The sequence below is a fragment of the Bombus pyrosoma genome, linkage group LG3 (assembly GCF_014825855.1).
Source record: "Bombus pyrosoma isolate SC7728 linkage group LG3, ASM1482585v1, whole genome shotgun sequence".
NCBI lineage: Eukaryota > Metazoa > Arthropoda > Insecta > Hymenoptera > Apidae > Bombus > Bombus pyrosoma.
In genome coordinates, this window is record NC_057772.1 from 6,923,266 (window position 1) to 6,949,381 (window position 26,116).

The 26,116-nt window shown below is 34.9% G+C and overlaps 3 protein-coding genes and 1 long non-coding RNA gene across 16 annotated transcripts in view; 2 read left to right on the plus strand and 2 right to left on the minus strand.

Moving 5' to 3' along the window:
• The window catches only part of LOC122565622 (afadin-like), a 23,668-nt gene extending 4,983 nt beyond the window's left edge, over positions 1-18,685 (minus strand). For 3 of the 13 annotated variants that reach the window (XM_043721770.1, XM_043721769.1, XM_043721762.1), the window contains exons 1-19: positions 18,508-18,685; positions 12,479-12,590; positions 12,177-12,369; positions 11,761-12,045; positions 11,311-11,594; positions 11,019-11,121; positions 8,763-8,859; positions 8,217-8,522; positions 7,624-7,903; positions 6,808-7,464; positions 6,447-6,695; positions 6,160-6,300; positions 5,981-6,046; positions 5,652-5,725; positions 5,409-5,527; positions 2,468-4,981; positions 996-1,100; positions 461-605; positions 1-288 (exon numbers count right to left, since the gene is read on the minus strand). In XM_043721770.1, coding sequence (XP_043577705.1) covers positions 1-288; positions 461-605; positions 996-1,100; positions 2,468-4,981; positions 5,409-5,527; positions 5,652-5,725; positions 5,981-6,046; positions 6,160-6,300; positions 6,447-6,695; positions 6,808-7,464; positions 7,624-7,903; positions 8,217-8,522; positions 8,763-8,859; positions 11,019-11,121; positions 11,311-11,594; positions 11,761-12,045; positions 12,177-12,369; positions 12,479-12,590; positions 18,508-18,527 — 6,038 coding nt within the window. In that variant the 5' untranslated portion in view covers positions 18,528-18,685. Of the gene's footprint in view, positions 289-460; positions 606-995; positions 1,101-2,467; positions 4,982-5,408; positions 5,528-5,651; positions 5,726-5,980; positions 6,047-6,159; positions 6,301-6,446; positions 6,696-6,807; positions 7,465-7,623; positions 7,904-8,216; positions 8,523-8,762; positions 8,860-9,922; positions 10,070-11,018; positions 11,122-11,310; positions 11,595-11,760; positions 12,046-12,176; positions 12,370-12,478; positions 12,591-13,165; positions 13,593-13,619; positions 14,169-14,206; positions 15,210-17,672; positions 17,821-17,912; positions 18,481-18,507 lie in introns of those variants that run through there. The other 10 variants (XM_043721766.1, XM_043721764.1, XM_043721765.1 and 7 more) reach the window with 10 other exon arrangements.
• LOC122565628 (uncharacterized protein PF11_0213) lies at positions 18,677-24,777 on the plus strand. The gene is made up of 4 exons (XM_043721796.1): positions 18,677-18,886; positions 19,011-19,204; positions 19,272-23,062; positions 24,639-24,777. Exons 1-3 carry the CDS (start codon positions 18,824-18,826, stop codon positions 22,111-22,113), a joined length of 3,099 nt encoding a protein of 1,032 aa, XP_043577731.1. The 5' UTR covers positions 18,677-18,823; the 3' UTR covers positions 22,114-23,062; positions 24,639-24,777.
• LOC122565659 lies at positions 24,228-24,521 on the minus strand. Its single transcript, XR_006316234.1, has 2 exons — positions 24,380-24,521; positions 24,228-24,287 (listed from the first exon to the last, which is right to left on the minus strand). It is a non-coding gene; the product is annotated as an uncharacterized LOC122565659 (long non-coding RNA).
• On the plus strand, positions 24,486-25,953 carry LOC122565654. Its single transcript, XM_043721852.1, has 3 exons — positions 24,486-24,777; positions 24,942-25,048; positions 25,137-25,953. The coding sequence occupies exons 1-3, from the start codon at positions 24,759-24,761 to the stop codon at positions 25,248-25,250; spliced, it is 240 nt and encodes a 79-aa protein (XP_043577787.1). The 5' UTR covers positions 24,486-24,758; the 3' UTR covers positions 25,251-25,953.
• The last annotated feature ends 163 nt before the right edge of the window (positions 25,954-26,116 follow it).

Consider the following 26,116-nt stretch of genomic DNA (forward strand, 5'->3'; position numbering starts at 1 on the left):
CTGTCATCCGAATGTTGAGACGGACTATGTCGTTGCTTGGTCGTGGTGGTGGTCGTGGTCGTTGTTGTCGTCGTCGTGTCTTGATTCCGATAGATGCTCAAGTTTTGATAAAATCTTTCGGTTTCGTTACTTTGAAGAATATTCGAACTTGGCCCAACATTAGCACTTGAACTATTGTTACTCGTTGTTTGACCAGGGTTCAAATTCGGTGACGATTGTTGTCTACTCACAAGACCACTCGGTGGTAATGTTCCCATTTTTATTGGATCATGTAAATTATGACTTGAGCTATTTTAAGAAGAAATGTATTATATAAAGAAAGAGGAATGGATAAACATGATTTAAAAAAGATAATAAAATTATTTTGGGAAGCAAAAGAAATCGAAAATTCTTAGGGTACAGTTAGGATCTAAAGTAAGAAAAAATTCACTAAAGTTCGAAAGAAAATGAATTCTCTTACCGAGAACGTAGCGACGTCGAACCGTTGATTGTGGTCATTGGTGGAGGTGGCTGCGTAACAGGCGGTGTAACGCTGTTACTCGACGATGCTCTGCTATAACCAGGATTGAATACCTCGTGCTGTTGTTTTCCATCCGTTCCTACATCTGTTATACAGAACCGTACGACATACATTAATTAGTATACATATTTTTGTGAAATAAAATTTTAACCTAGCAACGTGAGAAAACAATAACGCAAAAATAATAGTAATAATGTAATAAATAGTGCATAAAATGTTAGATACAAAAAATAGAAAGAGAAAGGAAAAAGAAACAAAACGGAACGAGATGAAGCGAGGCGAGACGAAGTGAAAAACGAAAAGGTGAAAAGCGGATTAGAAGTGAGTCATAATATCACGAAAGTAAAGTGTGTGACCAAGTTAGAGGCGAAAGGAGTGCGTGAATACGAGCAACATGATAATGACAACCATATAGCACAGTCTCTCCATCTCGTTATCATTCACTCTCCTTTCTTCAATTACTGTTTCTACTTACTGTGCAATGCTGGCACGGACTTGCTGGTATGTATTTGTTGTTGCGGTGCAGTAGCGTCGCGTCCAAGGCGAGATGGTAAGTCTCGTTCACTCATGCGACGAGGTCCTGCGATAGTCACACGTGCGGAAACATATGTTTGTGTAATGTTGTACTTTAATGATATTTATTATGAACATTTAGACAAGCATGAATAACTCAAGCAGTATATTGTGATTCATCCGCCAATTATAAAAAATCAAAAGAATAGACTACATCATTCAAAAAATCATATAGAAAATATCAATTTTTCACGCGTGCATCGCACGCTTTATTCAAAAAGTGCTTAAGTTTATTATATGAATATATTATATACCTCTCCCTGCGAGATTGTGTTTTAATAATGTGTGCATGCATGTTTCGTTAATAGCAATAATAACAACACATGTAAATAGCGTATAAAGTAAATACATGTAAAGTACGAATGTTGTTATTTATATATGTGTCGGAGATGAAAGGACATCGGGGCCTTTCTTTTGGAATGTTTGGGAAAACCCCCAATACCCTAGGCCAGACTTTTATTATAGCTACACTTAAGTAATAAAACTAAGAAATAGTTGTAATGTTCTAATTCGATTATGGGTGCTCAAGGCTTATGACGGAGGGACGTGTACTAACAGAGGTATGGAATAATTATGCAGCTCTCCTTAAAAATAAAGATTGACCCGAGAGGTGGGGAAAGGACTATATAAGGACAGTTCCATTTATACTGATAGTTAGTTATTGAGAGAGAGAGAGAGAGTTACTGAGTTAGCGATGGAGGTAGTTATTGAGTTAGTTAGTGAGTTAGTTATCGAGTTAGTTATTGAGAGTAGTACGACTTGTACGTTGAGTCACACCAGGATCGTGGATCACATCGGATTCGTCTTCCCGTGGTCGTGGGTTCGTATCGAACCTAAACTCATTGTCATCGACATCACGTTTGTCCGATTGCCGTTACTACCTGTAACCTCTTGTAATCATCACCTCGGTACCAATAACGATCAGCTAGCATACATAACCACGATGGTCAATTCGAGTGAAGGTTCATCCGACGCCCATACTTCCAATCCTTCTCCGACATATATATAATAAAGTACAAAGACAGAAAAAAAAGCGGACGTGTAAAATTTAAATTCTAACAAAAGCAAGCTAAGTCCTATTCCTCCCTTTTATACATTTTCATTCATTCTCCTTTCTTTTCTTTCGCTGTACATTACAACATGCACGTAAACATTTATCTAATAGCAAAACGGATTGCTAACGGAAGAAACAGAAGATGTGCTTTTGAATAGAAGAGGGAAAAAAACGAGAAAAATTGTTCGAAAGAAAATTATCTTGACATGCGTGAGGTAGGTCAATCATTGGTAAATGACTATTAACTTGCACAACATCCATTATTCCTAATATTGACAGGCACGCATTAAAAAAATGCGAGAGCAAAATCAATTGCTTACGTAAAAAGAAACCAATATCTAGATGAGTTTGACTCGATCTTGGATAAATCTTGGATAAAACTGATTTTTTCCAATGTTGGTCGAGCTTTACATCGATTTCTATGTCTTTATCAATTATCGAAGTTTCTTTTTCAATCTCCACTGACGCATGTTGATCGCTTTTAATCGGTAAAAGATCGAAATGGTTTTTCTCTGCGACACGTGATATCGGATTCTGTTGGAATTTGTTTTTGACGATGAAATTTTGTTTGCAAGTTTTTAGTCCGTACATTGTTTTGTTATCGTTATCATTATCGTTATCTTGCGAGGAATCCTCCTTCCGAGATCGTAAATACTGCTGATCGTTAGTGAGAAACGACGATGCTTCATCAACATCGCCCTGTTGATCAGTAGTTTGTTTCAATTCGTTGGTGGAACGGTATTTTTTTCGTTTACACCACCTCTGTTTTTGCTGCTCGCTGTCCTCATTACGTGATAATTCTTTTGCCTTTTCAATATTTGGATAGGAATTCGCCAACCGTTTGATCAATTTACCATCGAATAAGAATGGTTTGCTTGCGTTCTCACTTCGCACACTGTTCTCTCCAATATCCGTCGGCCATGATGACACGAATCTCTGGATATTCGCCTGTATTTCACGCAAAGACAATGATGACGCTGTACCTGACTCTGTATCGACGAAAATGCTGTTTGAAACTTCCATGTCTGTTTCTTTATTCAATACGTGAAAAGAAGGTAGAGAAGGAGAACGAAAAGGAAGAAGCGATGCTCTCGCACCATCAAGATCAGACACTTCCCTCAGTTGTTCTATCACCTGTTTTTGTTCTGACAATGACAACTTCCGTTTACCATCTGTTGATTGACCTTTATGCACATCGGCTGAATTATTGTGATAGCAATAATAGTTAACATCACCATTTTCATTTAACAGATCTATGGTCGATTTTTCGAACATTCGGTCCAATCCAATTGGTGCAAGATATCGCCGTTTAATTTCGCTATTTCTCAAATCTAGTTCGGATTGGCATTCATTGACATCGTCGATGGCGGGAAAACGATAATCCGATCGCTTTTGATAAATTTGAATTGAGGCAACATTAGGTTCTGAAGCAAATTTTTTTGAGCTCTCTAATAATTTAATCGCATTAGGTCGGTGATGAATCGATTCAAGATCGCCGAGTTTTGAAAAATGTTTTGCCAACGCGGCTACGCGACCACCACAACCGAGGCGCACCTCTTCCGGTGATTTCCAACATTTGTTGAAAGTCGATATATCACTTGATGTATCGCTATCTAGACCAGACAAGTCAAGATTTAATACTGGAATTACAGCGTTATTAACATTCGGCGTTGTTTTCGAAGTTATGCAAATTTTGGAATTACCGTTTTCCTTATTTGATATGTCTTTTTCCACCTTTTTTTCTATTATCTCGTAATTTTTGTCTCGCTGTTCCAACGCTTGAAATCCAATAATTGTCATTTCATTAGCTTCTGCGTCTTCCTGTTGCCTATTCGATGCTTCTTGTCCATTCTCATTTATGATCTGTGATCTTTTTTCAATCACTGATTGCTGCGAACATCTGAAATATTTGCCCATAACGTCGTTTTTACATCGTGGTAAATTTGATGCAGTGAAATCATCTCGTGAAATATTGGTTACACCAATCACACCATTATTAGATATGTTATTATTCTCCGATTGATACTCGTTGAATTCGTTTAGTGGATGACATGACGTCGGAGTGTCATCCGTTTGATCGATATAAGGTATCGAATCGAGAGAAAAATTATCACATTTGATACCTAGCGCCGTTGTCGTGGAAACCGAATTTGTCGAATTTAAAATGATTGACGGTGTTTGAACAGCGTTCATATTCATTGGCTGGGTAAACGGAACAGGTTGCTCAACTTCCGAAACAAATGGCAAGCTTGACGTTTTAGATCTGTGGTTTGTTTGATCGGTTGAAGCGCGTGTATTATTCGTCGAAATAGTACGATCGCATGTTTGCAAATATCTATCACCATGCTCCAAATTCCAACGCAAATCTGTACCGTGGTCATTACCACCATCACCACTACTGTTACCACCACCAACTACTGTTTCTACATTTTCTCGCTTTTCCCGCTGAGACTGTTGTTTTACCGACTCGTTATCAGTATGTTCCGCGTAAGTCCGCGTGTGTGTTAACAATGACGACAGTGTATGATCCCGCAAACACGTTTGTCGCAGGTCTTTCGATTGTGAAATACTCCAGAATGGTTTGCAGTACCGATTTGAGACGAGGCGAGAAGAATTTAATAAATCGGAATCATGATAATATTTATATTCCAAGTCCTTTGAACAAATCGAAGAAAGAATCGCACCTGGTACTGAATCGATCGAACGTTCCGAACCGATCGCGTGCCTTGGAACGCTCAACAAATTACCCATTGAATGTGACGTAGATGGCTGCTCGTTCGTTTCCTGCACCGATGAAGCTTCCAAGTTTTCGGACTTGGGGCGAATCTTGTGCGCTGCTCAAGAACAATCAGTTAGTAAAGCGTTAATTAAGCAATCATCTATATCTGGCTATTTCGCGAGAGGCAGAACCCGATGAATAAAATGACGTGCGGCGACGAATAATACGAGCGAGAACGATTCATGAAAGCGTTATAAGCTGTTTAACATTCCGCAATTAGCAGATTAAAAGCATCGCGCGAGAACGAATTGGAGTATATTTTGCACTATAAATTTAAGCGATCACTTATTTCAGTTTCTTTCTCTTTATCACGTTGCTTTTTTAAGCTCGTTGCCTTACTCTCACGGTATTTTAATTCTTGTAATATTTCCTTCTCAGTATTAAAGCGAAACGAATTATCGGACGGTGAAACGACGCAATCGAATCGCATTATGATTATTAAAGAAAGTTCAAAACGGTCTTCGAACGAACAACATACATACCTCTGGTCATTACTGGTGACGGTTGTGACAATAAAGTGGCCAAACCATGATATATGGCACCTTGTTTAGCAACTTCCAATGTTACTATTGGTCCGGTACGTACTAAATATTCAGCAGCTCTACGAAAGAGCAAAATCAATGCCATTATAAGTCCAACCATAGAAAGAATTAATATGGATAATTTCTCCTAAAATGGTTCTACAACCATTACACAATCTTTAGCACAACCTATACATTACTTACTTTTCCTGAGTAATTCCTACTAAACTTTGTCCGTCCACTTTTAGCAATTGGTCTCCAGCCGTCAATCTGCCGTCCTGCATATGTATGTATATATTTTAAAATTGTATAAAAAAGAAGCGATTAGATGTTAACTCGCGTATTCGTTTAAACTATATAAGTATATATATATATCAAAATTAACAATAGAGATTTACATATGGATATAAATGATGGATTTTACTAATGATAGAATAATTATTAATAATTATTTGTGGTAGAATGTAAATGAGAGAAAAGATTTTGTTTTAATTTTTCTCTTGTCTCTATATACTACATGGAGATTTACTTACAGCATCAGCAGCACCACCAGCAACTACACTCTTTATATATATTCCAAGCCTATCCTGACCAGCGCCCTGCAACATATCGCAACCGAATGTATATTCTATTGGCGAGAACAAGGCATGTGATAAGATTTAAAATATATAATTACATGTAAATATAATACATATAATACAAAAACACATACCTTCGCTGCGACAATGCTCAAACCCATTCCATTGGTAGACTTGTGTAATTTTATAACATGTATCTCGGGCTGAGCAACACTCGGCCCTGTATGACAGGAATAACCTCCAGATCTATTGCTCATTGCGCTTGGACTGCGAAACTATTAAATATTATTGGTAATTAAGATCTTAATTATTGATCAAGTATCATCATTGCTAGCTGTGGTAGGAAGCAGAACAAGGGAAAAAAAGAAGAAGGAAGGAGACGGGAACAAGAAAAAAAGAGAAGAAAAAGAAAACAAATTACATTATTGTGGTGATCTATCATGTATATAGTCCAATATCCACTACTGGTGGGTTGTGGTGCCATACGGCATAGACCATCCCGTTGCAATGGCGCTAAAAATTCGGCTAATCCTGGAGGTACACCACGAATAACTTCGCAACTGTATCCATCCTCGGGAAGTAGAAGCGCCAAAGCGAGCGTAGGCTCTTCTTCGAGTCGAATCTCTCTGCCATCAGCACGTGCAAGCGTATCAGCCACGCTTTCGGCTACCTGGAATTTAATATGATAACGCATTACTTATAAATGTACTGGAAATTCTATTATGTTTCCACCTTTATCCTTTTTATGTGTTATTATTACATAAGTACACATATCAACTCACTCTGACTACGTTTTCGATCAATTCCGCAGGAAGTCTTGGTTCATCCGCAGCTGGTTGATACTTTTGCAACAATGCTCTGACCTGAAGAGAATTCAACTTGAAGCACGTAGAGCTCAAGGTAGCAAGTTCCTCCGCATTGTATTTTGGAGCTTGTAGAAGATGAGTCGCTTGCATGATGGTTGCCAAATGACATTGACTCGCGAGTTCCAAGCCTTGCCTTTCAGCCCAAGTTTCCAGAGCGTTTAGTCTCGCCTTTAATCTACGACCGAACCATCTAACGCACAAGTTGGCATTTGAAACTAAAGCGTTAAACGCGGTCGCGTTTATTGTGTGAAACAGGTGACTAAATAGTTGAATGGTAAGTGCAGCGTTTACTCTGCATCGCCGAAGTAAAGCCATCGTGCTCGAAAATATTTGAAGAACGCCGGCTTCTTTGGCAGGTTCGTCTGCATCTGCCATGAACTGTGACATTGCCGGTGCTAGTTCCAAGGAAATGCACCTAACCAACGACGCGAATGCTGTATGAACTGCTTCCGTCAAAATATCTTGTGCCCTAGTTGAAAACGCACCTACGTGCCGATCGTTTTTCAACATATGTAGTAGTTCCGAACCGTTTGCTAACCACAGTGCCAACGAGGACGCATCCATGTACCGTTCCTACGGCAATGATATGGAATAGAAAAATGTATTAAATAACAACAGTAATATTTATATCCCCACCATCACAGTCTAACTCGGGCTTGTACCGATTCAATTGTTCAATAGCTCATCTCGAGTTAGGTTATCGAAGCATTATGTATTTCTTCATTAATTTACCTGTATTACTCGTTGAATCATGCTAGCGACATTTGCTAACATCACGGTCAATCTATGAGCTCTCTCCGTTGGTTGCAATTCTGGTCTATAATGTGTGCTTGCGCGATATCTCGCTGCCAAGTAAAGCGTATAAGTTGGAGCCAATTTGAATTGCGGCGCCGATGGTTCAACATCTGTGATTACGGCATGAAAAAATGTTTCTTCCGTTTCCTCGAGAAATTCTAATACAGCTGGTAAAATCGGATCCGTCCCACGTGGCTGTCGATCATTCTGCAACGTTCTGCTCGAAACAACAGAAAAATTCGATGTCATTCAACGTAGTTCTCCGAAATGCTATGATTGAATTTGTTTCCTCAACCGTTGGATGATTTATCCTTATGTGTATGTTTATCCGTTTACGGGTACTATACAATTGTTTTTTTTTTTTTCATATAGTAAACATATTCGTATTTCGGATTTTATATTTCGAGATGCATGTCGTGGCTTAATCACTCTTCATTTCCTTGTTAGATCAAACAATCCGTTCATTATAAAAATGTAATAACGTAAACGTGAATTCTTTCGATGAAACAGAAAAAGCTATTAAATATTACCTGTTACCATCCCTGCTACTGGTAAGACTGGCAGTTTCTACGTTTCCATCGAGATCAAAGGTTGTTTCATAATTGTGCGTTGATTCCGGTGCATGTGTCGGGCTTCGAGTATGGCAAACAGTAGCAACAGCAGCAGCAGGAACAGATGTAGACTTGCTCGGACTAGATGGATGGATAGGTATCGCCCTTTCCGAGCCCACCTCCGTTACATTTGGCTGCAACCGATGCCGCACACCAGCCCCGTTTGGAATTTCGGTACCGTCAGGATTCAATTCCAGCGAAAAGGGTAATCTTTCGTCTTCGTATCTGTGAATCAAGCCATGCGTATTACATGTTGTAACGATTGCCTCTCATAGTCTATCATTGGTTTCAATAATATTTCTCAAATTATAAGTTTCCCATTATAAGTTACAACTGGTCATCAGTATAGCCAATCCCGCACATAAATTTAATATATTTTCCTTTTGATCAAAGACAACGAGAATTCGATGCACTCTTTTCTCCTAGAACGAACTCTTTCGCTATAATTTTATCATTCCAACAAACCTGTAATCTAATTCGTTCCATTTGCCACTAGGTTTTTTCTTCCGTTTCCGAGGCACATAATCTGAAGGTCTTCTTCGCACATGGAACATAATTGAACCTGTAAATAATGCAAAACACATTTTGTTTATAAAACATCTGTTCTTAATTTACGTAGATTGCTAAGACTATACTATTTTCATATAAAAAATCACCTACATCACTCTCTATTTATCTCTATGTGATTTATCATTAATATGTCTTTCGACATTTTAATTTAGGGATATGTGGAAAAGTAAAAGTATTTCCCTTTATCGTTCAAACGTAAGATACCATGACATGATTCGAATAATAGAACGGTAACGATAGAAATAGTCATCCCTTTATTTCGCTTTACTCTGTTTCTTCTACTATAATATAATCTTTGCATGTCTTATATGGCCATCGAATTAAAGATATAAATTATTTTAGTTGGAAATTTAGAGTGAAATCTGTGAAATCTCTGAAAAACCATGTAAAATGGCAATGTATCTTTTGAACTTTGTATATGCACATGAAAGTTCCATTTAGCGGATATATGACAATAAGTACATAATTTACTCTTTATGTTACAGATATCATTCTGGTATCACAGATATACATACAGTCTTGTATCACATTTTATACCCTTTGCGTGTCCAACTGACCTACATAGTCTACATTCACTGTTACAACCACACCTTTTCACTTCGTTATTTCGAACGATCTATACCCATTACCAATGTGAAACCATCGATCGAACCGAAAATATACAGCCATATAATAACTTATACTTTTAATAATACTCGATTGAAATTTATATTTTCAAATTTCCCTTCGATTCTGTTCTCCATTATAGAGTTCGTATCAGAAGAATATTGCAACCTATAGAAAGACAAGCATTTTCCACCTTCTTGAACATGTATTTAACCGTATATTATTCCTACTATAATTAATTAATAAGTATGCAATAATATACAAATACGAAAACTTATCGATAAAAAGCTTTATCGACATTATACACAGAAACTATTTCTATCCCTGAATAATATATATCACAATTGCAGTTCGTGAACGTATTTACGTTACAAATGTATCAATCGAAAAATATTAACAACCAAGAAATCATTACTAGTTATCGACAGAATAACTTTAAAGATTCTTACGTCTAATTCCCCAATCCATCATCGTGTATAAAATTCGTCGATTTCCTTAACTTGGTCCCTGAATATATGTATGCGTGTGCGCACGCGTCTGTGGTCCCTTCTTCGATCGATCACTTCAATTTTGGTCCTCTATGTTTCACATCTTTTTCTTTTATAATTAAAATTAAAGAAAATATATGGGCCAACTTTATATTATAAAGAAAATTGAGACACAGGTTGTATTTTCTCCCTATTTTTTTCCAATGATTTTTTTTGCATATTCTAAATTTAACAAATTTTTTCTGTTTTGCCCAGGATTGCGTGAGAAAGAAGAGCAGAGAAAAAATACCGAATAACTGGGTTTTTAAATTAGCTGATTAATAGAAGAAAGAACAATACCAGTTTTTTACTTAACGCTTTAATGTTTATCATTCAACACGTCACTCGATAACTTGTAATATTTTTTCACTATTCAACGACGTATTGTGTATCGAAAATTTAGAATATTGTTTTATCCAGATTACTGCATGGAACTTCAAACATTTCGAGCAAACAAAGAGATACAGGAAAATCCTTTCTTTATACAAAAATTTGTTTGCAGTATAAAAGTTGATACCACGATTGCTAACAGAAGTAACATTAAATTACGTCACAATATTGCGCGACTGAATTTAAGCATTGCAGCCAGAAACAAGGGTTGGTGGGCGGTTCTTTGGTCTCGGCAAGCACGCGCACGCCACAACTTATTATATCTATCGACATAGTATATACACTGTACTACACTAGAATACACGACAGAGCACGGCACGGCACAGCAAGACATGATGTGAACTGAGGAATCTGAATACGACTACGCTGTTATATCAACGCTATGTAAAATTGTTGATAATTCTTAAAATTTGTCCATCCTCCTGAGCTTCTATACCTTGTAATTTGAGTTCCATCAATTTTTGTTTAATTCATACCTATCTATATCTATGAATTCTTGAACCACGTCTACTTTTTTCCCCACTTACACCTTCTGACTCAGTTATGAGTAAAAATTATTCTTTTTTCACGATTAAAATTGTAATATATAAATAGAATTATTCCTATTAAAAGCTCTAACCACACTTACCGCGTGTAGAAGGATGATTCATAAGAATGGCTAGAGGGCATTCGTCATCGTCTAGTATATATTCCTGCTGTGTTCCTCCATTAATATTATTTTCACTATTTACCTGTAACATTCGAAGCGAAACATTGAAAAACGAAATATTGAAAAATATACATGTATATAAATTGTTCGACATTCCACGTAGCACATGGTATTATAAATGATAATTCCGTAGCATTTTATTGTATATATACGCTATATACTTCTTATGCAGACGAAAAGATGTGGAAAGTAAAAGAAATATTTAGCTGACCTGTACGAGACAATACTGCTGTGGATCCACCTTCTCTAAACCATATTTAGAAAGCATTTCTCGTACGACTTGAACTGCTGAATCTCGGACGCTTAAAAGCAATGTTTTATATGGAACGTCTTTGCATAACGCCTCGCCGTAAATTTTCAGGGTTCCGCCAGTATCGGGACCGCCATCTTTACTACGAAACTGTTGCAATTTTCTCTCCAATTTTTGTTGACGTCGTCTTCTCATCACAGCTTCCGGGTTTGAAATACTTCTGGTAAAGCTTGTTTCAGGTAACTCTAAAATGGGAACATTATTGCATTGTACCATACGATATATATATTGAAACACATCCAGGTTAGAAATGGCCATGTTGTATCAATACCATCAATAACATCCAAATAGTCTTAATGTACGTATAACTCGCTTGATATATCGACAATAAGAAGTTTGTTATCCGCTCACCCGTGTAAAGTTTTTCAGCTACTCCATTTTGATCGACAGGTATAGTATTTTCATCTTGTTCTAAACTCTTTAAACGACTCAGCTTTTCCTGTTTCTTCATCTGTTTCTTCTCGCGTTTACTCAACTTTCTGCGAAAACTAGACCCATCCGAAGAAGAGAAACCAACACCTTGAGCGTTGGTTTTGTCATCTATTCTTCTTAACAAAAATCGTCCCTCACGGTCATCGATATGCCAATTTAATTGCACTAACAATGGCTTTTCTTCAAGCCCAAGCTTACGTTCTTCTGTAAATAATGAAAAAGAAGAAGAAGAAGAAAAAGGAGAAGAGACAAGAAGGATAACATCATGACTAATTGCTATGTCAACTACAATATATACTTTAACTGCTAACAACCTCTATTACTATTATATTTACCACCATTTTCGTGAATTTCGTAAAGTGCGTATTCAGGAACCGAAAGCATTCGCATATCTGGACGGAATTTTTCAATAAGCGTTTCGATGACCGCTTGACTCGTCGCATCCGACGCTACTCTAATACATTTTGTTGCGACCTTTTGACCGCTATCTTGAAAATAAAATCTCATTACTCCATGGAATTCCAAATCCTGAAAAGTACAAATAAACATTGAGTATATCGCTATTGTCGAAAGTGGCGATCAAATTAAGTCTCTTGAATAAAAAAAAGAATCAGGTGCAGTAAGCGGAATAATTCACCTCGTTCGGTTCTGAAAGCTCAAACAGATCCAACCTGTTGGCATTCCATTGCTGAATAACACCACGCAGAGCTTCACGCTCGGCCTTCTTGTTTGCCAGTTCCGTGGCCATTCTAAAATCCACCCAAAGGAACGAGAATAAAGATTAATATTCTTTTACCAAATTTTTGTTGATTTTTCATCAATGCCGCTTTATATGCCTTTCATCAAGTCGCGTATATTTTACTCTATCAGCTTAAACATACCGGACAAAGATACTCGTTTCAATTGTATTTGTTTGTTACGCGCCAATTAACTTCTCTGACAATCATTTTCTCAAGTAAAAGCTTATCACCATCTGCATACTGTTCAGATCGATTTTCGAATAATTGCTATTAGATCGAATTTCAATCGATCGAGTATATAAGATAACAAACGGGATATACCTATCGCTTACAAATAAAAAGATTACACCGTTACACAAATGTGTTCTCATTGCATCGCGATACACTCCAAGTGGTCGTCATCGATGGCAGCGGTTCGATTAAATTAGATTACCAATCGAAATATTGAAAAACAGACAAATGCTACTAACAAGCATATTCTTAAACCAGCGTTTATCTCTGATATATTAAACATATGTGTACATGTAAAATTATAGGAGGCAATATAGAAGGTTTCTTGCCTCCTTGAAAAGAACAGAGCTTACCGAACAGAAATATTTTCTATGCACGATGTTGCTTTTTGAGAATGCCTAACACATACAGTAGGGGACAACTTTTAAAAAAACATACATAATCCTCAAAAATGAAGAAAAATCAAGCTCGCGATGTATCCGAGAAATAGCAATAGAGTAACAAAGCGAAACAAGTTTTGTCACAATCGGCAAGAAAAGAGTCGGTTTGAATCGGTTGGGGTCGTCTCGACTCGGACATTCTCGGTAATGTTCGAATAAAATCGGTTTAACTCGGAGTGAAACACGTCCAACGAACAAGTCGCATACCACGCATTCCAATCTCCTTCGACCGAGTGTGCATTCGATCTTAAAACCTTAAAAGCGCGCTCGAGTAATTCTCGAACACGCTCGAGTACCCTCCTCACGCACGTTGCACTTTGCATCATTCTGTCATTTCTTGGATGCTCTTTTTCTCTATATCACCTACCCACTTTCAATCGCTCGGCTACCGTCAAACTTTTAATCCAAGAACACGCCTATACCGTGCTATGTGATTTCATTATGCGCTCTCTCCCCTCTGTCTCACTCACGTACGGTGTTCGCATACACATAAGTATGCCAGTACACGGCATGTTCACGTTCACATATACATAGTCTCGTATGCAGTGTCGGATACAACGTTCTCGCATACAAATAAATATTTGCATATACAATGTGAAGAATGGGAAGAAAAATGCCACGTAAAACGATCTATGTTTCGTCAACTACGTAAAAAACTATGTCTTTTCTTTTTTGCTTTGTGCAAATTCAAATTCGCAACAGCTCGTTATACGATTCAAAAACAGGTGTTTTCTCACATTGCTTGCATTTTCGCACGTTACATACGTATAATAAACGATTAAAGCGACATAACATTTAAAACTAGAAAATAATTAAATGAGTCTATTATAAACTATTAATAAAGAATTATACGAAAAAAATACTTGAGAAATACTCGGTGTAACAAATACAATTGAAACACAGAAAAAATGAAAAGTGGAGAAAGGCAGAAGACTGATGTGTCATCGTACTTACTCTTCTGAGACTGTCATTCTTCTAATACAGTCAAGCGAAATACAAAATACAAGAAAGACGAACGACTATCCAAATAAAGTCAAACACTTCAAAGGGTAAAGAAGATGGAAATCTTCTTGATCTAGAGTTAATCTTAGGAAATTTCGAAATATACAAATTTTTTCGAAATCTAAAGGAGTAATAGTCATTCCTTATAACTTATGCGAAACTTCCTGTTGTTCATCGCATTCATATAAACTGTTATTGTAAACAAATCCAATCGAAACTGTAAAAATTTGTTCATAAAAACCTGTCGAATATCAAACATTTTTCTACTTCCCAAAAAATGTTTTCAATTACGTGTAAGCAATTCAACGATGAGCTTAGTACTCGTATAATCCAGTCCGTTAGCGGGAAAAACACTTTCGTGATATACACAAGTATCATCCAACTTGTGAATCCCACATTTTTTTTTATCGCAACGAATAAATAGATAATAATGTTCAATGAGTTAAATTGCCAATAACTTTCCACTAAATACTATAAAAACAAACGCCACACCCAAAGCTTTTTTATTTTACACAACACCGAATGCAGCACGCCTACCCAAACTTATCTCTTGCCGCGTAATTACTAACGAACTGACCGACACGAGTGGACTCGGAAAGCTTGGACCTCAAAAGTATCTTAAGAGGGGGAAAACATTACATATACCTCCTCTTGCTATACCGTTTCCATCACTGACAAATTGCTTACATCCTTTTCTACCTATCCCTCCTCCTCCAATCCATTTCTACCCCTACTATTCTTCCTATCCCGCCACGCTTTTTACTACCTTACTACCATGCCATAATACAGCTTGCTCCGATCTGGTCCGATTCATACCCGTACCGCTTCGTTCCATTCCATTCCGTTTCGTTTCGTTCTGTTCAGTCCTATTCCGTTCTATTTCATTCTATTTTGTTTCGTTCCCTTCCGTTCCGTACTGTTCTGTTTTGTTCCGTTTTGTCTATATTTCTTCTACTTTCTTCTATTTTATTCTTTTTTTATTTTTCGTACTATATTTATATATACTGCACTTTCGGCGTGTGAAAAAATACAAAAAGATGCGACACGATAAAGTGATATTATAATTAAAGATCAAAATTATTGATCTGACCGAAGAAATATTTGTTTCAATAAATATTTTATATATTTAACATGTTGTATATAAATTGTATTAAATATTGAATAGCTTCCTTTCAGTGCATGAAATATTTTACTTATGTATAAACTTGCTAATAAAACGAATCTAATTTTCATTATACGGCTTCGTCGGTAACACCATTATGTGTAGTGTACACGACTACACACCAAACAGATAGAAATAGGAAGAAACAATGAGAATAATTTTTTATGATATCAATAGAAACGAATTTCCTTATGGTTATGTGAAAAGTAAACAATAGATATTACTAGCTCCCAAAATAAATAAACATTCATAAACTGCGAGCTCACAAATAAATACGTGAAATTTCAGGTTTTTAAGTTTAGACTTTTGTTTGCATAGTAGATGATAACATATGAAACCTAATACGTGAAAGCTGCTAATCGCGTAACTAACTTCATTGCGCCATCAAGTTGCCAAAGCTTTGTTGAAAATGGATGCTTAAACGGTCTGTTTATTACCCTCAACTAACCGTTTCCTGCTTATTCCGTTCACATGAATGTACCAAATGAATACGTATGCACACATTTCTGTCTTAAGTTTTTCTTTAAAATCTTCTAATTTTATTCTTCTCTTTCAAATTTCTTATAAATATATTTTATTATTTATGCGCGTGCGTGCGTATTTATGCATATATGAACATGTATTCGTAACCACTTGCATATTATAACAAAAAGCAAAGAAAACAAATTATAATTATAATGTAGTGTTACATAGCATAAAAAGCATTGAAGAAACAGGATTATATATACGTAAGTATGTAGAGTACATACTATCAGCGTGTCGCAGTAGCTATCTCGGGTCTTCTTTATTATTGAAGCAACCATTTAGAAACGTTTAAAAAGAAGTCTTTTCAAAGCTTGCATCTAAAGGACGAGCTTGAGAAAGGTCTATAAAAGCTATATCAGACTTGTCTTACATACTTATCATGATTTATATGAAAATTCTTACTACCTATTTTCTTATTTTGTTTTTTATTTATATTTATCGTTTAAACTTATTATCATACATACTATATGCAACGATTTCGATTACACTAATCATCACGAATTATTCATAATTGTTTAACTACGGACTGTAATACAATCTTTATGCAAAGATATGAACGTTTTCAGTAATTACGGTTATTTATATTTTCAAATGACAAATGTAACTCTAAAAAGGATAGTTTGTAATATACGTATGTAACTAAAACAATTTTTCATCCTCGGTTTCATATATCGTTTGTACTTTTATATCACGATACAAAGGAGACGGAACCAAAGAAAAATATTTTTGAAAAAATATTAATTCGATCAAGACAAAAGATTTTGCTCTGAAAACATACTTCCTACCTCTCTGCATAGTCTTTCTCTTTTTCTATCGCTTATAACATTCCTTGTATTTTTGGTCTCTCCTCATCATACGTAATTTGATTTTGCTAATCTTGATCGTGATCTATACATCTGATTTGGTAAATATGTAACATGTCTGAAGCTTTAATGTTGTTATATATACATGCGTGTCACTTATATGGATGCCAGAATGCGGATACATAATCGATATAAATCTCAAAATATTAATTTACTAGCAAAATGAATTAAAGCATAAACACGGAACTTTGGAAGTGACAACTTTATCAAAGATAATCAAGTAGACGCGTGCGTATTACGTACAAATCTAAGTACATGCGCATATATACATATTATGCAATTGTCTCGAGACTCGAGGCCGGTTCAACGTGCATTAACATCGCGTTGGCAACTTACATGTCAATCGTGAAGACTACACTCTGGTTTTAAATAATGAATTAGGAACTTTCAAAATTAGAAACATCTCTGTTGCTTTCTTCATCTTAAAAATACATATATCCAATTGTTCAGTACAACGTGTACAATTGTACAACGTGTACACGTGTATATTTTTCAATTTGTCGATACTCGAACTCTATTTCTTTAGTAACTTTTCCCGCAAAAGTACGATGAATCTACTTATGTGTACGTATGTATATATACTGTTAAATACTATTAGTCCACTCGGTCTATTGTTATCGTGTATGATAAGATGCAGTCGAAGAACCGCTGATTAACATGTGGAATATGCTTGCGCGATAACTTTTGTTTATTTTTCATTATACATATGTATATTATTATCTTGCGTGTATCGATGCTTAACTAAGCTTTTCATCAAAATTTGTTTCTTATTTAGAGATTTTTTTTACTAACTTGCGTTTATAGGCAATGTAGGTAATATTTCTGTTTGTCGTGAATGATCATTTGTCCACTTCATTATTTTACTTACTTTAACCTCTCTCTCTTTCACTGACTGACTTTTATACAGTGATTTTATTGGTATTCTTCACAATTTTCTCCGTAATCAGTTGCACAAAAATCTTATTATTATCGGTGTCCTCTGCTAACTTGCGACTCAAACAAATGGTCAATCGTCACTGAACAGAACGTTGTAATTAATAGAAATTTCAAATGAAGAACTGATATTCAATACCAGTAAAAAATCATATATAGACAAGCAAGTACATACGTGAAAGCGTATCGAAAACTGCATAACAAAATGCATTTGAAGAATGTAACACTTAACAATTCACGGATAAAAAATGACAAAGAAATAGAAAAGAATAAAAAGACCTACTTCACAATTAAACTCACACTTGAACTTCTGTGTCTAAAACCTTTAACAGTTCAACTATAATCATAAATACCAACAGGTGTCGCTTTATCGTGTTTCTTTGAACGTATGAATTGGTATGAACAATGATAAATCCATAATGTTAATATTTTACACATAAACTAGAGTACAAGTTTTTATCAAATAAAATCCGTAATAAAAGATATATTGAGATGAAATTCAACGTAACAAATATCTTATAAAACATCCCAAATAGTTTTTTTAATTAGCTATTTTTCAAATTTCCCATGGTTGTAACTTTGCACTTAATGATTGTTTCACAAAATCGTTTTTGTCTATTGACAGTGAAAATATAAAATAATTGTGTGAAACTCCAATATTTTAATATTATAAAACATTGTAATTTGGTCGATATTATAGTATTTAATAAATCATATAACAACAAATGAATAACACAACAACAGATGTAAATATTGCAAATGTATTTTACGTTTTATTGGTTCGATTCATCTTCGATCATGTTTTATAACTTTTATATGCACTGATCGTGCTGAAAAACAGATATTAAAACGGTGTTAGTTGAAGTTCACTGTTCACTATTCGCTAATGTCGACACTAACATCTCACAATGATCAAGAAATATAAGAAGATACAAATAAGTTACGTGTCCTTCAGTGGACATCACACTAAACACATATATATGTAAGATCCACCTCGTGACGTGACTGATAAAAATGGGGAAATTATATCAATAATAGAATATGTGTTTTCAATCAAAATTTTTATTATAGAAATCAATAAAAAGCATGGAGGATGATATTGATATTTATGAAGATTTGCCAGATTTTGGAACAGAGTTCCATCAAAACGTAAGTATTACAAAATATAATCTGATTGCACTTTATGGTTAGGTTAAGTTATACCTTATTATTCTTATATCGTATAAAGTACGGTGAATATAAACAACAAATTTTATATATTATACTATTTCAGTTTGTGTCAAATAACGGAGAAAATATTGTGGAGGAACAAGTAAATTTGAAAAAACAGATTGCAGAACTCACAACAAAACTAGAGAATTTTCAAAAGGTTAATAAAAATTTGGAAAATAATTTATTTTCATTATTGAAAACTGCAAAAGCAGAAATTGCACGGAAGGATAAGATGATAGATGAGTTAAGAAAAAAGTGAGTAGATTTAACTGATAATTTCCTAACATTTTAAAAATTATTCTACATGATATAATTATTACAGATTAGATGATGTAACATTCAGAAGAAACATGCATTCTAAAACAAATGGCTATGTCAATCATAAATCTAATGTTTGTGAAACTGTTGTAAATATGTATCACAAATCAACTGATAATTGTTTTCCTGCTGATGAAAATGGTACTGAAACGTTGGTAGCAGACAGTTTGTATAGTCAAAGCAAGGATCAACAAAATAAGTCTACTTTAGTTCCGATCACTGTCTTTGGTGAACGACTGCTTAAAAGGATGACAGATGAACAGAATTTAGAAAAGAAAGATAAACAATCGAATAAGTTAAGTAGCAGTGATAATGATAATAAAACCAGTAAAGGATATGTAGTTGAAAGTGACAAAGAAAATGGTTTCTTAAGCGACATTAACTATTCTAATATAAAAGAAATTCAGTCTCCTGCAATTGCGCAATATAAAGGAGGCGAACATGTAAAAAGTCCTTTAACAGACTCAAGAAGTACAATAAAAGATCTTCAATCAAACAATAAAAACGAGATGAGTTCTATATTTCAGCGAAAGCCAATATTTACCAATTGTACAACTCATACAGGGAAGAGAGCAAGTGAAGAAACAAGCAGGCACATTCATGTGAAACGAATAAAATCTACTGAAGTAGAACATTGCTTTGAAACAACAAAAAAAGAAATAGATAATAACATCTCTGAATCCAAGGAGAAATCCATGCTCTTTCTGTATACCAACTCTGAATCTTCCACTCATTCTAAAGAAAAAGAGCACAACATAAAAAGTTTAGAATACACTCACAATTCGAACACAGAACTGAAAAAACATGGATACTTGGTTGACGATGCAAATAGAGAAGACGAGAAAAAAGATACGAAAAATAAGAGGAACCTATTATGTGACAGAAGAGATATTAACGAACATTCCTCGAAACGACGCAACAAGCCTGCCCAAAGTGCAACATCTGTTTTAAATAAGAAAGAAATAAGTTATCGTTGTACCGAGATTTTTGAGAGAGACAATTATCGATCCAATCATAGTGAACATCGTAGTCATAGAGATAAACAAAGAGAATATCATCGCATGGATGATCATCGATCACGTGTGAGATCAACACCGTATACAAAGTCAAACCGAGAAGACAAATACGGAAGAAATCAATATAGCAAGCAAAGTATTCACAATGAAAAGTTTGAGAAACGTTATAATTTTCGAAGCACCGGTGCGACAGACAAGTCCAAAATCTCTAAGAAAGATTCCAACAATGTCCGCGGAACGAAGCATTCTACTGTTGATCGAATTTCAGCAGGTCAGAAATTGGATGATATAAAAAAAACTCAAAATTATTACAACGAACACGAGTCACGAAAAATACGGCTAAAGAATGCTGATAAACCGATTAAACGATATGATGAAGATAAACACGATGAACATAGCAAATGTTCGTATCGTAAGATCAATGCAGAAAATTTGATCGAGCATCCAAAACATTCCCAAGTTTCAAGAGGAATCAATAGAAAAGATGTTGGAATTATACAAACAGGAAATGAGTTGGGAATTGACGATGAATTACGGAAATATGCCAAAGAAGAATTAAAAAATTCATTCATAGATTTGGAAGATGGTGAAATTTTAAATAGTTCAAATAATAGTCCGCTTAAAGATGCGGACGATAAATACGAAGGATTGAAAGATCGGCAAGATACCGGTAAAGAACTATCGAAAGATATTCCTTCCACTGTAAATAGTACGTCGATAAAGAATCCGATATACAATACTGTGGGAAATAAAACGGTGGAGAAATTAAAAACACCTTCTGATGATACTCTACAAACAATTCCAATCTCAGATACCAACATCACATGTATTCCAGACAACGAAAGTCTCAAAAATAAAGAGAGTATCGAAAGCGTAGAAAACGTGGAAAACATTGAAAAATTTATTCGTGATTATGCACCCACGTGCGATAAAATGCTGGGGGACATATCAAGAGTGTCGAATACCATTCACATTTCCAATGACTCGCAATTAAAATCAACGAAAAAGGAAGAACAAACAGATGCTCTAAATGTTTCACCAAAAAAAATTATTTCGTTCAGTGAAAATCATCAAACGGATAAAAACGTTATCAATGCCGTCACGTCAAACGAAAACAATATCGCCAAGGATGACTATATTGCAGAGCATATGACGTCTCTGAAAGATGCAAAAGAAGATTGTGTCATACTACAAAAAAATGACAGCATTGAATTAAATTCCTCTGAATTAACCAAAAATAATTGTTTGTCAAACGACAAAATGGAACAAACATCGGATCAGTCAAAAGCTCAGGATAAATCATTGGAGAACACCCTAATAAAAAACTCTGTTATTTCCGAAACGTCTAAAGGGATGGAATTCAAGCAACAAAATAATGATACTAGCATGAGTATCGCTGATCTTACCAATGATGATATTAGGAACAATTACGATAATTCCAACAATCGTGATGAAGGCAAGATTAATCGAAATAGTTCCAAAGATGTGAAGAAGGTAATGAAAGACGAGTGTGAAAATATAAATGTTATAACGGGAATAACGCGAGAAAGAGAATGTGGTAAATATACAGGAAAAACAGAAGAGATAGAATTAAAGGAATTTAAAAAACCATTAATAAAAGGTACAAACGACGACAGAAGCACAAAAATTTCGCCGATGAATGTTCAAGGGAAGATTGTTGTGTTCGCGCGTCGCAAGAAGCCTGTTTGTTTAGCAAACAGTAATGCAAACATGACTGTTCTCATAAATAACAAACATAATCATAATGTCGATTTATCCATTACAAATATTATAAAAACAAATGGCCATGGTATGGCAAATACGAGTTGATCAATCATTAAAGCTACAAATAAATAATAATAACAGCAGTAATATTCAAAAGTAATAATGATAATGTTAATGACCATTGATCATTATTACTCATTTATTATTCTTACCATTATGATGATAATATTAATAATGAGTTGAATAGTACATTCATATATTGAGGAACATGATACTTCCAAGATAGAAATACACAATGCGATTACTCGAAATGTTTACATTCGCAAAAAATTAATCAATATATAAAAGTAGCGTCATTATTATCAGAGAGGATGGTATATAAACTTTTGTAAATAATGCATAAAAGATATAATGTACATGAAATAACAATTTTCGCTTCTAAATGGGTGTTTTATATTTTTACGATATATTGATGTACATTCTATGTAAAACATAGGATTTTTCGTCGAACAGTGTTAATTAAAATAAATTTCAATCAAATTGCCTTTTACCTTTGATTTTTCAATGTAATTTGCAAATTCGATAATACGAATTGATGCATTTGCAAGATTCAGAGTAATATACTGTCACACTAGTGAGATTAGCAAAGACTAGCGAGAAAAAATATATGCAACACTGGTTTCTCTCGTCAATAAATCGTATGATATTTTATCTATTTTATCAAAAGAATACGTTTCGTTATTCCAATTCGTGTCATTGCACCCTGTTCAAACTGTAATTGGCATCTGTGAAGAGACAACAGAGATTGCATATTATAAAGGCACGACAGGTACTAGTTAAAATTACAATAGCCTATGACGATTATACGACGTGTCTCTAGAAAGACCACCACCAATTACATTGTAAGAAAGAGGGTAACGGCGACGCAGTGGGTTGCGATACGACACGGCGAGACGCGACGCGACACGACGCACTGCGTCCTAGTATCGCACACGTTATGCGCTGTCGCAGTCGGAATAGGCCAAATCAAACCGAAAGAGAAAGAAAAGAACAAGTATGAACATTGCTACTATATCGTGTACATACATAGTATCTAATTAGTACTAAGTACGATTCGAATAATTGTTTCAAACACTATCGTTGAACGAATATATTTATAAATTCTGTAGATATGTATAGTTGAAAGAAAAATAGAAGAAAAGCAAAAAAAAAAAATAAAAAGGAAAAAATAAAAAAGGAAAAACAGAAGAAAAAACAGAAAAAGACAGTTTACCGAGATTGCACGAGTCGCGCGTAACGAATTCGCGGCTACGAGTCATTCGTCCAGTCTAGATTCCGAATCGATTCCTCCGTACGTCTAACACGTTCGTGTCGCTAACGGTGTTCAGCTGTCGAATTATGGGCTCAATCGTCCTAAAGTCTCTCTCAGTTCTTCTTGGGATATTCTTCGTTTTCGTCGGTACTATGAAGCTGACTTCTCATATTAGTAAGGATCTTCACAAGGACTTGGTGAGCAGTTGCTCTATAATTATGTAACAATTCACCCTACTCTCATGTTCAATTGACATTCAATCGGGATTTTCACCCTCGTCTAACATTCATTTTTGTTTTTCATTTGTCTTTGAAATATCACTCTTTGTTATTTTTATTCTCAGTGATCGTTGTATCACGTAAAACATTCTTATTTTCACCTTTTCCCTTCTGGTGTGTCTAGCCTTCGTCTGTTAGACGCACCGCGTGTTAACTATGCGTTGTTATGACAGCCTGTCAACTTTATCAGTCATTCCTTCTATACCCTCTGTTCTTTTTAACGTTTACTCCTTCTTTATTTTGTAATGACAATTGATATTTCGCTCTCTATTTAGATATCCAAAATATACAACAACAGACTGTTTAGTTTCTGCAATTTTTATGTATCAAATAAAAAATATACGTGTTTTTATACATCTACGAATGTTTCTTATCTTTCCTCTTTTTTTCACGCTTTGTGTTTCCTTATATAGATATTTGTTTATCTTTTCCATTTTTATTGATTTCCTATTTCTTACACAATTTTTTAAAATTTCAACAAAAATACGTGATAGAAAATACAATGAAAAATAAGCAAAAGAAATTAAGGAAAAATACGAATCTATAATAGTTTTTATGTACAAATTCGAAAACGAAACAAGAGGGACAAAGGAAGAGCTTCAGATTTTATCAAAAAATGTAGTCAAATGCCCGTTATTAATAAGTGTTTATTTCATATCGTTATTTAAGTTTCCTTCACTTCTATATTCCTGAAAAAGAGATAAAATAAATTAATATTGTGAAAGTTCAAGTATGCGAAATTTTTTTGAAATGTGATGAAAATTGAATTTAATTCGCTCACTTCGATGAATCTCGTTAGAAGATTATTTTCGTCCCTCGTTGTTACCCAATGTCCAAAGTTATAGTAAACTATCAACCAACCGCTTGGTGACGCGCCAAAAATATTGCTTCAAGTGCCAGCATATGTTTACCAGATTGAAATTGTGACAATTTTCTTCATAAGAACGTTTTGTTCTTTTCTCAACCTTACTCGTCCCTTCATCACCATTTCTGTGTCTGTTACATGAATTAATTAGTCGATTTCTTTATCATGTTCACAGAGAAAAGAATATGTGAAATACGCAAAGGTATTTCCACTGTCCGGTACACTGGACTTCAAAGTACCAAGTAAATGGTACAGAAGAGTTGTCGGATCGCTCGAAATTATTTGCGGACTCGCAATGGCTATAGTTCCAAGTCGTAAGAGAACATTTTTTTTTATACAATTAAAATAATATTTCGCTCCGTTTTCCTTTAAAATACGTTAATTAGCTGTATACGCTAGCATTAGGGTAATTTGTCCTCTTGGAAACATTACCTCAACTACGTATTATCTGCTTTGTTTTCTTTCCGATTTCTTTCAGACAAAATAAAAAATGCATCGAACGCGATATTACTGTTATTGATGTTAATGGCTGTGTACTCTCACTACATGGTGAATGACAAGTTTGAAAGGATTGCACCAGCTCTGGTAAGATTAAAATAAAATTTGTAAAAGAAATCGATATATTAAACAGAACAGACACTTATAAAAATATAACTATATATTTGCTTTTTAGGTATTTTTTTTCATGCTAACAGGCCGACTAGTAATAGATTGGCAACTTAGACGAGAGGATACGCAACCGGTAACGGCGAATGGTGTAGATGATAAAAGTAAAAAACAAGATTGAATTCGAGATTCTTATACGTACTCGCACGATTAAGACTTTGGTTATCATGTCAGTTATCGCCTACGTACCACATAATAATCACGATGAAATAATTTTCCATACACGCAGCAAAGACGTATTTCGTTCGATCTTTAATTCCTTATGCTCCGCGATATTAATTTTGTGTGTATGGTTTCTTACGTTTCATATCAAATGCTCTCTTTCAAAGTTATGCTTCAATCTTATTACGTTTCATCACGAGCTACTTTTTCGTGCTGACAGCACTCGAATTTGTTCAAAGCGTTCTAAATCTCGAGTACCTCGAGAGCTATGAATTTCTATCATTATTAGTCAACATTACAAGAATTTAATCAACGGCAAAGAATCATGAAATACTAGCTCAAGCACAAGGTATTAACTGCCAATTGAATTAATGTGTTCTCCTTGATATCGTATTAAGATGTAAATGCCCTTAGACGATACCTAAAAGAATATCGTTGCAGTGTAATGCACATGCGTGTTTTCTTCGCATCCATACTTTTATTTTTTTTTTTTAAGAAAAAAACACGTATTTTCACAAGAGCGACTAAAAATGTACAAATTAAAAATTACTCGTACAAACAGTTTAAGCAATACCAACGCACTTCCTATTATCCGCGATTAAAACTAAACCACTATCGTAAGATGTATAATTTTTAATTTAATTAAAGATGGTTTGCTGATATCTCTTTGTTTTATAAGAAAAAAAATGTATTTGTTTTTTCAAATATTAAGTTTGCAATCGACAGAGATAATTGAATTAAATAAAGATATTTACGAGGTAATATGAAAATTAAAATAGCGAAGAAACACGTGGTAAAGCACACTCACGTGTATGTACGATAATA